Raw genomic sequence first — 12,370 nt, 5'->3', positions numbered from 1 at the left:
TGCTAAAATCTTATCCTCTGCCTTCTGGGTTTTACTTCCTACAGTGACCCTTTGGATTTGATTGTTGGTTTTACCGTTGTCTGGCTCAGTGATCCTGGACATGGCTGGCAACAATACCTACCTGTGTATGTTTCAAGGTCAAGAGAAACTCTCAGGGCCTTGGTCTAGACAAAACAAAACAAAACAAAATACAAACAAGAATAGGTGATGTGATCCTTAGAAACAAAAACAAAAGCCACAACTCTTGGGGGATGTGGCTCAGTTGGCAGAGGGCCTGTCTGCATGTGTGAGGCCCTGAGTTCAATTCCCAGCGCCACAGAAGTTGAGTATGGTGTCATAAGTCTGTACCAGCGCTTGAGAGGTGAAGAGGGATTAGGAGCTCAAGATTGCCAGGAGTTCAAACTCGGATGCAGAGTGAGTTCTGAGCCAGCCTGGGCTATATGAGAGCCTAACCTTGAGATAAAAAGAAAAATTCTGCCATGTTTTGCCACTTTAAGGTAGATCTGCCCCAGCTGACCAAGCCCTTCTAAGAAGTTCACTGTGTGCAGGCTGTGTTAGGTATAGCAAGGCTCAGAGACAACAGACACACCCACCCTGGATCACACAGAAGTGGTAGCCAACCTAAATCAGACTGGGGATCTTGCTTCCAGCCTGTGACTCCTAGTTTCCAGGCCCCGCTGGCCTGTCCTCTGACCCTGGCCCCCTGGGAGCCTGACCCCAGACCCATGGGGTCTGTAAGTCTGGTCTGGATTAGACACGCTGAGAAGCAAAGACTGCTCCCCCAAGCCGGCTGCCCGGTGGGACCCGAGCTCACAGCTGCTGAGGCTCACAGGGACATAAATCACAGTGGCAGGAGGCCCCAAGGGCCAGGACCATCTCAGCCTCCCGAGGGCATGGGGGCCTGAGAGTCCTGGGCAGGGACACCTGGGTCCACTGGGGGTCACTGTCCTCTCTTGGACTAGCTGGAACAGGGTGAGTTAGAGGGGCCAAGAAACGGCTTGGCAGCCCTTGGGTCAGCATGAGCCAAGAGCCTGGCTTCAGTCCTTCAGTTTTGCAATCATTATGCACATAGAAATGGGACAAGGGATGCAGAGAACCCCATACCTTTACCCATGCTGTGCTTTCAAGACCCCATGCTTCATCTCAAGACCCCATGTTTTTACCACCCAGGCATTAGCAACCCTTGCTTTTACCCCAGGTCTTTTCTGCCCCAGGATTTACTGACTTCCCCTTGCTTCACACCACTCTCTCCCCAGCATCTTTCTTTTTGGATGCGTTTGAGGATACAGTGTTGCCTGTATCATGATCCTCCACCCCAGAGAGACACTTGTTTATTTATTTTTTTAACTAGATGATTTGTATCTTAGTTGGCTACATGCTTATGAGCTTTGGTTGTTTTTTTTTTTTTTATTTTAGTTCTTGGTTTTTTATTTTTAGATATATTTATTTTATGTTGTATGGGTGTTTTGTCTGTATTTGTGTCTATGCATCATATGTGTGCCTGATGCCCAGAAAGTCCAGGAGAGGGCATTAGATTTCCTGGGACTGGAGTTTCAGAAGGTTGTAAGCAGCCATGTAGGTGCTAGCAATTGAATCCTGGTCTTCTAGAAGAGCAGCCAATGCTCCAAGCACTGAATTATCTCTCCAGCCAGAAGACTTAATGCTTAATCAGAAGGATGTCCTTTTACTTAACTGTAGCAAACTCAAATTACCTCTGGATTTCTTTCTTTTCTTTTCTTTCTTTTCTTCCTTCCTTCCTTCCTTCCTTCCTTCCTCTCTCTCTCTCTCTCTCTCTCTCTCTCTCTCTCTCTCTCTCTCTCTTTCTTTCTTTCTTTCTTTTTCTTTAAATTTGAGACATGCTCTATCTGTCTCAGCTGGTCTTGATTTGTGATCCTCCTCCTCGTGGCTGTTGGGAACTCCTTTGCCTGGTTTATTTATTTTTTAATTTTGGGGTACTGGAGATTAAACCCAGGGACTCATGCATGGGAAGTATGTGCTCTATCGCTGAATTATAATTTCAGATCTATTTTAATTTAACCTAATAGGATACAATCAAGAAACCATATATGGGTAAGAATCTGTGTTCTAAGCCTCATTCAGTCTCAGATCCTGGCCCATCACTGTTTCCATGTAGGCTTCAGTTTCCTATGGCTGTGTGTGATTTTTTGAGGACTTTCCCGTTGCAACCTGCTGTACGGCAGGGAGGGAGTCCTGGATTACTGGGGCCATGCCTCTGGGAAGCCTCTGGCTGGTTGCTGTTTCCTCACTGTGAAGTGAATGCTGAGAGCATTCTCATGGCAATGCGCCTGGGCATGGGGTGGAGTGGGGTGCTGCCATCATCAGGCTCAAGGTGACCTGGCTGGAGTTAGCTGTCAAGATAAGTTTTTGGGGAAGAGTCAGCCCCATTAAGAAAATGACCCTCAGAGGTCTTGGTCCACAGCTGTGCTTCTCCTGAGACATGTGTTGGGCTAGCCTTGCAACTCACAAAGGCTGGTAGACATTAACTGTCCATTGCCCAGAAAAACAACAAGCCACAAATGGCAGAACAGTTTGCAGCTTTGAAAGGTGTGCCAGCTCCTGGAACACCAAGGGTTTTGTGCAAAAGCATAAAGCCTGTACTGTGAGGAGAAAAATCTGGAGTGTGCAAAATGCTGTGTAATTATTGTGTAAAGTAAGACAAGTCACAGGCATGCACACAAACAATACCCCCTCACAGCACACTTGTGCATAACTTGCCTACTGTACACATAGGTCAAGACAGGGCTCAGCAGTAACTGCCTTGGAACTGGTGGCTTGGAGGGAAGCCGCTGACTGTCAGGACTTGGGGACAGGCTTTTTGACCTGACACCTGAGCGCTCTAGAGCTGACATCTCTGTCTCCATGCTTACGTGTGCCCAGATACAAGCAGGTGGTGAGAATTTACTGAATTGACCTGTAAAGTATCTCACGCTTGGATGAAGAGCTGAGACGTTGAACTTGGTGGCTGTGGGTAACTGTACACGTGTGTGCGCCAGACTCTCCAGGACTGTGGGGTATGCTGCCATCGTCTTTGGGATGGATGATGTTTCTAGAGCCATGAAGAACTTGAACTCTTGCAATAAAGACGTAAACAGAGAAAACTGTACTTATTGTTTTCTGCAAAGCTAGAAACCAGCACAGGGCCTTTGAGGAAGAACCCATGGGGAGACTCCTCATAGCGGTTGCCTTGTATGTGTGTGGGGGGGTGTGGAGGTGTGGGCTGAGGGAGGTGTGTGCCTTTCCTTGCTTACCATTTGATGCAATGTGAGCTGATTGCTCCCTGCCCCAGAGCTCTTTAAAAACCATTGCACAAAGCAAAATACTCCTTTTTCTCTTCTTGCTGCTATGGCTTGTTAAGATATTGGGAAGGCCCAGACGGGTCAAGCAACATTTCCCGGGTCACCCAGCAAATCTGGTGGCAGAAGTGGGCTTCCAGCCCAGAGCACCCAAGTGTCTGCTCTGCCCCCCTCCTAAGTTTCCTGCCATTGACAAGGTCATAGTCCTCTTCCTGTGGCTTTGCCAGCGGCTACGGTACCTGGAGTAGGGTAGGCGCAGGGAGAGCAATGTGCTTTCCTAATTAGCTCCCGGAGGGGAAGTGTGGGCGCTCTGGGACATAGGACAGGCAAGACCAATGTCCCTGGACACAGGAACTGAGGGAGAGGGCGTGGGGTAGGTCTCCTGGGCAGCATGGCCCCTGGGGACCCTCCTCCGTGTCCCTACTAATAGGGTAAGTGTGGGGCTGCACCACAGGTTCCAGCCTGTGTGACAAGGGGTAGACAGTTCTGGTGTCCCTTGCTGGCCCTGTTTTGTCTGTAGAGAGGACTGGACGGGTTAGGCTTGATCCTGTGGAGACTGTCTACTGATCTGCAGAATAGGCCGCCTCACAGTGCTTCTGCCAGAGGGTCAGATGCGGGCAGGCACAGGAGCCCGCAGTCAGTCTAAGAGCACAACAATGGTGTGTCACTGTCCCTTGCTGAGATAATGGCGGCTGCCTGGCTGGTCCTGCCTCTCCCAGCCTTCCTCCTCGCTTCTCTGATCCTGGTGGCTGAGCCAGAGAGCCCAGATCTTCTGGCTTCCCTAGGCTCTAGGAGCCAGGCTGTCTGTGCCCTGTTCTCAGATGAGTCTACACCGAGGAAACACGGGCATGGTCTCCTGGGGCTGCTGGCCCACCACCCCGACAGGGGAAGGATTGCTCTGCCCCCTCCATTTTGTTACATTTTCTTTTGTGTGTGTGAGGCACATGTAGAGGTCAGAGGTCAACCTGGGGGAGTCTGTTCTTTCCTTCCGCTACGTGGGTCTCAAGGGTTGTCAAGCTTGGTGGCAAGTGCTTTTACTGGGTGGGCCAGCTCAATGGCCCCTGCTTTGGGTTTTAAATGCAGACAGACCTCAGGGTGTCACCTGTCACATACTGTCTCCCAAAACTAAGCTAATGCCAGGAAAGATTCTGCCTTCAGCACCTGAGGCAAACCATGCAGGCTGGGTGGCGATGTGGGTCACACACTAAGTCACACTCACATAGGCAGCATAAGCAGCCAGCAGAAGAACGGGACATTTCCAAACCGACTCCAGTGTCAGGGAGCCTGAAGGAGGAACCGGTGGAGGCAGACTCTTCACCACAAGCCCCTAGAAGCTTTTGAATTTGAACCATGGTTCCAAAAAATAAATATACTTACTCAAAAATAAATATAATGCGGATTTCTTTGGTCACTACCCAATGGTGTTTATAACACCGAACCAAGGGAAGGCCGTGAGGAGAACCTGCCTATAGCTTCCCATTCAAGGTGAGAAGCCTTTGCCACAGCTGTGACAATCTTAAATCCTACAGAGGGGTCTGTCTCCACGTCCCATTGCCCACATCCCTCCCCTTACTTAGCCAGGATACACACCATTTTATTTAAAAATACCTTTATTTTAACCCACCAATTCTCTCACATATCACATTCACGCAGACACACGCACACTTTCAAAAATAGTCTTTGGTTTTCTGAACTCTCTGCCTTGTCCCTGGCCAGCTAGGCCTGGCTGGCTAGATGGGTCCTCAAGGCTCTCCAGGGTGAACGCTGTGTCCGGGCCATTGTCCTATGGTCCCTACACAAAGCAGGAGTGGTTTGAGCTTCTGGAATCTTCTCCCCTGTCCAGTGAGGGGCTGCTGGCTCCTGGCCTCTTTCTCTGGAGTCCTTCTTGAAGCAAACACTGCAGGGACCCAGGCTCATCGCCGAGGCCCTCGAAGGGGGGCTACACCCCTCACTTTCAAGCAGCTGCCCCCCAGGTCACGACGGCTACCCTGCGGGAGAGAAAGAGGTGTCGGGATGAGTTGGGAACTAACTATGTACCCAGCAACAGAGGTTTGGTAAAGTTCAGCCACACATTAAGTCTCTCTGCAGAGGAGACTCTGGGCTGACGGGGAGCATCATGGGGTGACAGTGTTTAGGGCAACAGCAAGGGCAGAGGGGAGCAAATGCCACTTACGGAGGGAAGCATGTGTGTGAGCCATTGCTAAAGGGTGCCGTCCCCGGAGGGGGTGTCAGGGGCACCCTTCCTTTACAACAGTTTACGTTATCCACTCCTTTCCCACCTGAAGACCTTTTGTCTTAAGAAATCTAATACATGCTGGGTGCGCCGGCCCATGCCTGGAATCCCAGAGCCATGGAGGCTTGCCCATCAGTTTGAGGCCAGCCTGGTCTACATAGTGAATTCCAAACCAGACAGAGCTATATAAGGAGACCCTGTTTCAAAAAACAAAAACAGAACCAAAACCCCCAGATTGAATATATATATAACATACCTATACGTTTTGGGCAGGAGGTGCTGGGGGTTGAACTCAGGACCTTGCACATGCTAAGTATGTTCTCTACCACTGAGCTACACTCCAAGGTCATACAATTTTCACACACTGTAAAACATATTTTACATTAAGAGACAAGGAAAGCCCCCTGGCGGTTCCAGGTGCTCCCTGACTGTAAAATAGTGGTGTGTGTGTGTGTGTGTGTGTGTGTGTGTGTGTGTGTGTGTGTGTGTGTATGCGCACTGTGTAAATCACCCTCAAAATAAGACAAGTTTCTGGCCTCCTTGCCTTCACCCAGGGTCTCTCCTGTGCAGGGAGCACACCCATGGCACTGGTCTTCCAGGAAGATTTCTCTATGAATGAAACTGCTTCCCACTTGTTGTTATTTGGGACATTCCCCTGGAGTAAACCACTGTTTACCTTTGCTTCCCTGTCAGGCCTGGAGTCCAGGAAACGGCAGGGAAAAGCATTCTTCCAGCCTGGGGCTGGAGCCCCGCAGGTGCCAGTCAGTGCTGCTTCAAGCTAAAGGTGGCAGTCCCTGAAGCCACCAGCCCTTCAGCCTTGTCCCTCCCACCAATACGCTCAGGTTGGACGTAGGTTAGACCCTCACTGAGAGCAAGAGCGCTCACAGCCCTGCACTGTCTTCTTGTGTTCTGACAGTAGATAGTTATGCAGCCTAGGTCGACCTTGAACTCCGTATCCTTCTGCTTCAGCCTACGTCTGAGTGCGGAGGTCACAAGCCCGTGCCACCATGCTCAGCCCAGCACTCCCTCTTGTGAGGAGGATTCCGGTGTTGAGTAACTGGCCCGGAGACACCAGCTGTTTAGGAAGAGCTAGGGAGAAGCCCACTGCCTGCCAAGCTGCCCCACTTCTAGGCCCCATATAGAACGGACTAGCACAGTAAGTGCTCAGTCGGCTGGGAGCGGCTGAGCCGGTGGTGACCTCAGTTCATCTAGAGACCCAGTGGACCATCTGGAAGCTCTGCCTCTGCTGCCTCCTGCCTCTGCCCCAGCCCAGGTTGGGGCAGATCCATCCAGATGTGAGCCCAGCCTCCCTGGAGGCTCTCTGGGCCCAGGGACAGCATGTTCATTCACAGGCAGGGCTATTTTGAGGGTTGAGGCCATGGTCCCAGCAGAGCCTGGGGCTTGGGCTTCTCAGACAGACTCTGGCAGGAGAAGCTGAGAAGGGTGGATGGGGCAAGGAGAGAGAGGCTGGGGAAAGAACCCCGCCCCCCACTCTTAGGTCCTCAGAGACAAGGAACGCCACCTCCCACCCTAAGTCTGGAGGTCATTCAGAGAACTTGGTTCCGTGGGAATGCTGGGACAGCTCACCTCCCTGGACCTCAGTTTCTTCATCTGCGGAATGGATACCGTCCAGGTGCCGTGGAATGTGAACACAGCTGTGTCCACTGCCAAGAACCCCAAGGAGAGGTTTGATCAGGTCCAGAGGGAAATACTCCTCTTCTAACATGGACTCCCTGCTGGATGGAGCCTCAGTTTCCTCCCCTGTGGCATGGTATTGCTTTACAGGATAAACAAGCTAACACAGGGGATGCACACTAACAGGTAACGCTCTTTTTGTGCGTGTGGTACTGGGCACGGAATCCAAGGCCTCATTTATGGCAGACAAGTGTTCTGCTGCAGAGCTGTAGGTCCAGTCTTGTTTTTACTTTTCGAGACAGGGTCTCACTAAGCTGCCCTGCAGGCCTCACACCTGGGATCTTCTGCCTCAGCTTTCTGGGTAGTTGGGGTTACAGTGTGGACCCACCACACACTCACACTCAAGCTGTACTGGAAGAGCTCAGTACAGCTTGAAGAACACAGTAAGTGGTCTAAACATTCAGAATATGATTACCAGCCTCTTCCAATGGCAACTCCTGGCCCCTTGTCAACCCTCTGCTGTTGAGAGGGCCACACCAACAACAGGGAATAGCTTCACAAAGGATCCTGTCCAGCTCCATCCCGGGTGACAGAAGAGAAAACAAGGCAGAGACAAGAACCGGCTTTCCACTCAGTACTCAGAGGTAACCTTAGCTCCTCCCCAGCAGGAAGGAGCTGTAGGGGACTGTGTCCATGGTGACCCCAACCCGACCATCCAGGATCAGAGGGGAAGGAGTGGCTTAGGAAGGAGTCGGGTCTGGAACCTTGGAGCGTCTTGACCTCAGAGATCAAAGTGTGCAGGGGCTCCCCCAAACACCTAGTATCTTCCAGACAAGTCCTAGAGGGGCTAGGATAAGCTGGCGAGGATCACCCCTCTGGCTTATTCCCAGAGGAGCCTGTGTGACTGAGCAAGGCTTGAAACAACCAAATTTGGTTGGGTTCTTGATCCCACAGACAGATCCCAAGGCAGCAGTCGGGCTTAGGCCAGCCACTGGGAACCTCAGGGGACAGTGCTCCGTGCTAGAAAGGAGCCCCCGTTCTGACTGCTGGGGTGGGGGGGCCCAGATATGCCTTCTCTGCAGCCTGCAGGCACAGGGCCTTCCTGCTGTCACTCTTCCCACTTCCCAGTTAGCCAGACCAGAGTGCCAATCCTGCTCTAACACTACTGTGCACCTCGGGCAAGGGCAGCCTTGTCCAAGCAGGTGGGGGTGACCACAAGACTCCTTCTCTGCCCTAGATGAAGAGGGCTGAGCACAGGCGTGTACTTGGAGACTCCTGTCACAGTGGTGGTCTAGGTCTACCTCTGCCTTTAACATCTCCCCACTTCTTTCTCGAGAGCAGGGGTTCTCTACCCGTCGGTGGCGGCCCCTTTCACAGGGGGTCGCATATCAGATATCCCGCACAGCAGATATTTACATTGCAATTCATAACAGTTGCAAAATTACAGTTATGAAGTAACAATGAAATAATTTTATGGTCGAGGGTCACCACAACGTGAGGAACTGTATTAAAGGACCGCAACGTTAGGAAGGTTGAGAACCACTGTCTAGACCCTGACTGCAAACTCCATTCATGCTCTAAAACGCCTTTTCCCGTCCTTTATCCGTATGCCTGCCTCTGTTTCCACACATCTTTTAGGGATTTAGCACAGCTCTTCAGCCTTACTCTGGAGCTGGGCTTCTCCTGGGCTCTCCAAGTCCCATAGCATCCTTGTCTTCACCCTGCTGTCCTGCCCCTGACGCTCTACTGAGAACACCTGACTGGAAGGAAGGCACCACATCTGCTTATTCTCAGAGCCAACAAAAGCTAGCTGCTGGGTGGTTAAGGGAAGCTGACCCGGATGAATGTGTGACAGGCTGTAAAGGAGTGCTGTGGTGGGCCCAGCTAGCCTTTCCATTCCAGATGCACACCTCAAGGCCCAGCTCTGACTTCTCTCTTCCGCCTGGGGCACTGACAGGGTCCCTCAAACGGGTACCAGTCGGAGGTTAAGAAGATTCAGAGAAACTGAGGCATCTGAGGGCTGGGAAGACAAGGGGGAATTTGAGCCAGAATGCTGGTCTGAGGCTAGGCCGCTGAGGCCTTTCCAGGGTAGAGCTATGAGAACCAGTGTGCTGAGTTGAAGGAGACTGACTATAATCCCCATGATTTTTCTCTCATTGGCCATGGAAAGCAAGGCAGGATTCTCTGAGCCTCAGTTTCTCCAGATGTAAACAGTAACTGCTGACCTAGCTCAAGTCACACAGGCAAGCTTCCTCGCTGTAAGACAAGCTCAGGCTGGAAAGGGTGAGGGCCTGGGGGCCAAGCAGGCCTGGGCAACTTCGGCTAAGAGGCCCCAGACACTTCTACTGCTTCCCAGTGCCCAGCCAGCCTCTTAGCTTAGACGGAAGCAGACAACAGTGTTCCCTCCTAACCCTATGTCCTTCTGAGGCCGGCGCTCTTCAAGGACCCCTTCCTGCACAAGTGTTGAGGACCTGCGGCTTTCTCGAGTTGAGGAGGTATATGTCCCCATTTTCTTCTCAGTCTCCTGCTGTTGGGTCAGGTCTTAGGACCTGGAACAATTTATTAGGGACGATGTTAGCTCAGAGTGATGCCTGCTACCACCTAGTAAGCCCAGAGCCTACTTCCTGTAAATGTGTGCAGTGCTTTTATCTGAAGCGCCTCAGAGATAACTGAGCGGACAACCAGCTACCTGCCCAGAGGGCGAGCATCAGGCAAAGATTAAGGTCCCAGTGTGCGGGCACCTCTCAAGGTACAATTAAGTCAGACCAGAGCTTACTGGACTCCCCTCTACGCTTTCTGTTTGAGGGTTAAGCAAGAGGCTCTGCTCCACTTCAATCCTAGGACATGAGACATGGCCCCCGCCGCTGCTCCGAGGTCGCCTCCAAAGGGGGTCCCTGTACCCTGACGGCCGGGCTGCAGCAGGCGTGCGGTGCACTCACCCCTTTGCGCTGGTTGCTGAGACAGAAGGTGCAGATGGAGCGCGGCTGACGGCCGTCGGCGGCGGGGACCGCGCTCTTGCCACCGCCCGCCGCGCGGAAACACGGCTGCCCGTCGTCGGCCGCGTCGCCCAGCAGCAGCACGTTGGCCAGGTGCGCGATGTAGCTGGACGCCAGACGCAGCGTCTCGATCTTGGACAGCTTTCGGTCCACCGGCTCGGTGGGAATGAGCGTACGCAGGGCGGTGAAGGCCGTGTTCACGCTCTGCGTGCGGTCCCGCTCGCGCGCGTTGGCCGCTTGTCGCTGCCGCACCACCACCACCGGGCCCGCGCCGCCGCTTGCCCGCCGCCCGCCCCCGGGACCCGGGCCGCGCCGCGCCGCCTCCAGCCCTTCGCAGCACCCGAACGACTGGTCCGACGCGTCGCTCTCGCTGCGGTTCTCCTCGTCCTCGCTCAGCAGCCGCACGTCCGGGTACAGCACGTGCGCGCCGACCGGGCGCAGCAGCGCGAACGCCATGGGGCGCCCGGCCGCGGGCCTCCGCTCGCCTGGTTCCCCGAGCCGCCGCCCCCGCAGTGCGCTCCCGCGCGCTCCCACGGACCGGCCGGACGCCGCCTTATAGCCGGGGGAGGAGCCAATCCCGAGGCGGTCCCGGCGGGACCAATGGGACGCCCCCCGTCCCGCCCCGGCCAATGACGATGCGCCTGCTTCTGGGTCCCCCCCAAGTTGAGAGGAGCCCCGAGCTCTTGGCCCTCCCCGAAGGCTCTGGGCTTGAGCGGGTCAGGCGCTCAGATACGGATTTCTGGGAGACCACTGTCAGGTCTCTGTTAGCATGGCCTGTTTCCTCCTTCCCATTGTGAGAATATCCCCGCGCTTAAAAGTCGAATCCAGTGTCCTAGCAACTTCGGTGTACGGTCAGAACCGCGGCCAGGGGCTTTGGACTAAGCTTCTCAGACTAAGTTCCATTCAGCAGCTCGGAGTGTGGCCCGGGACACTGCATTTGATACGAGCTCACCAGTGTGCACTGTGATGCTGGAGCTGTCCGAGGGGAGCGAAGTCACCTCTCTTGCTGACAAACATTTTTTCTTTTCTCTCCCCCTGTACTGGTCGGTTTTGTGTGTCAACTTGACACAAGCTAGTAGAGTCATCAGAGAGGAAGGAGCCTCAGTTGAGGAAATGCCTCCATGAGATCCAGCTATCAGGCATTTTCTCAACTAGTGATCAATGGGGGAGGGCCCAGCCCATGGTGGGTGGTACCATCCCTGGGCAGATGGTCCTGGGTTCGAAGAAAACAGACTTCGCAAGCCAGGGGAAGCAAGCCAGTAAGCAGCTCCCCTCCAAAGCCTCTGCATCAGCTCCTGCCTCTGGGATCCTGCCTTGTTAGAGTTCTTGTCCTGACTTCCTTCAGTGATGAACAGCAATGTTGAAGTGTAAGCCAAATACACCCTTTCCTCCCCAACTTGCTAAATGGTCATGGTGTTTCATCACAGCAATAGAAACCCTAATTAAGACGCCCCCTTCCCAGCAAAACAAACACCCAAGTCCCATTCAGTTACTTAACTATTTGACGGGGCTCTACTCTATGCCAGGCATGGTTTTAGTTGGAAGATAAAGATCAGAACATAATCATTTTTGCCTTCTCAGACCCTGGAGCCTAGTGGAGCCAATGGGACAGTTTTGTGTCAGCTAAAGTTATAGGACAGTGCCCCCGGTGCAGATCTGGCTTCACTACTCTCCTAATCCTCACAGGCTTCGTTCATGTCCTGTCAGCGCTGCCCCCCCCCCCCTCTTCTTTCAGAAATTTCAGGATGCAGTCTGGGTGTTCCCTTCTTTAGAGGACCTGGGAAGAATAACTGAGCAGATGATGGCCACTGGGGTCCCAGTGCCATCCCATCCCAGGTAAAATCAGCATCCACTTGGCCTTGAAAATGTTGTTCTTGTCCTCTCAAATGCTGACTAGAGCTGCAAGGAGCGAAAGGCTTGCAGGAGCTTCTTGGTTTTCTAAAGCCCTCTTCCAGCTCCGAGGGCTGTGTTTCTCCAGCCCCTGATCTAGCCCAGAAGGGGCCCAGGACTGAGCCGCTGGGAGAGGAAACCCTTAAGTCTTCAGAGCCCAAGGTCTGTAGGGGTAGTCTGTCCCTACACCTGGTTCCCCCACCCCCATACCATTTGACCGTGACCCAGTCAGGCTGGGCTTTAGTGAGGAGCCTCCTCGGGCCCCTCCCCACAGGGCCAGCCTCATACGCAGCTCCAGCGCT

At 53.2% G+C, this 12,370-nt stretch overlaps 1 protein-coding gene across 1 annotated transcript; it reads right to left on the bottom strand.

The window, feature by feature from the left end:
• Window positions 1-4,942: 4,942 nt before the first annotated feature.
• On the bottom strand, window positions 4,943-10,692 carry Tcf15 (transcription factor 15). Its single transcript, XM_052724324.1, has 2 exons — window positions 10,122-10,692; window positions 4,943-5,302 (listed from the first exon to the last, which is right to left on the bottom strand). The coding sequence occupies exons 1-2, from the start codon at window positions 10,632-10,634 to the stop codon at window positions 5,228-5,230; spliced, it is 588 nt and encodes a 195-aa protein (XP_052580284.1). The 5' UTR covers window positions 10,635-10,692; the 3' UTR covers window positions 4,943-5,227.
• Between the last annotated feature and the right edge of the window lie 1,678 nt (window positions 10,693-12,370).

Source organism: Peromyscus californicus, unplaced genomic scaffold (assembly GCF_007827085.1).
Source record: "Peromyscus californicus insignis strain IS unplaced genomic scaffold, ASM782708v3 Scaffold_7__1_contigs__length_154581171, whole genome shotgun sequence".
NCBI lineage: Eukaryota > Metazoa > Chordata > Mammalia > Rodentia > Cricetidae > Peromyscus > Peromyscus californicus.
This window is presented reverse-complemented; position numbering and strand designations above follow the sequence as displayed.

What these genes read in the sequence shown, in the direction of transcription:
- Tcf15 (XM_052724324.1), bottom strand. Translation starts at nt 10,634, where the DNA reads ATGGCGTTCGCGCTGCTGCGCCCGGTCGGCGCGCACGTGCTGTACCCG. An exon ending in TCAGCAACCAGCGCAAAGGG is followed by an intron (nt 5,303 to 10,121) that starts GTGAGTGCACCG and finishes TCTCTCCCGCAG; the next exon opens with GGTAGCCGTCGTGACCTGGG.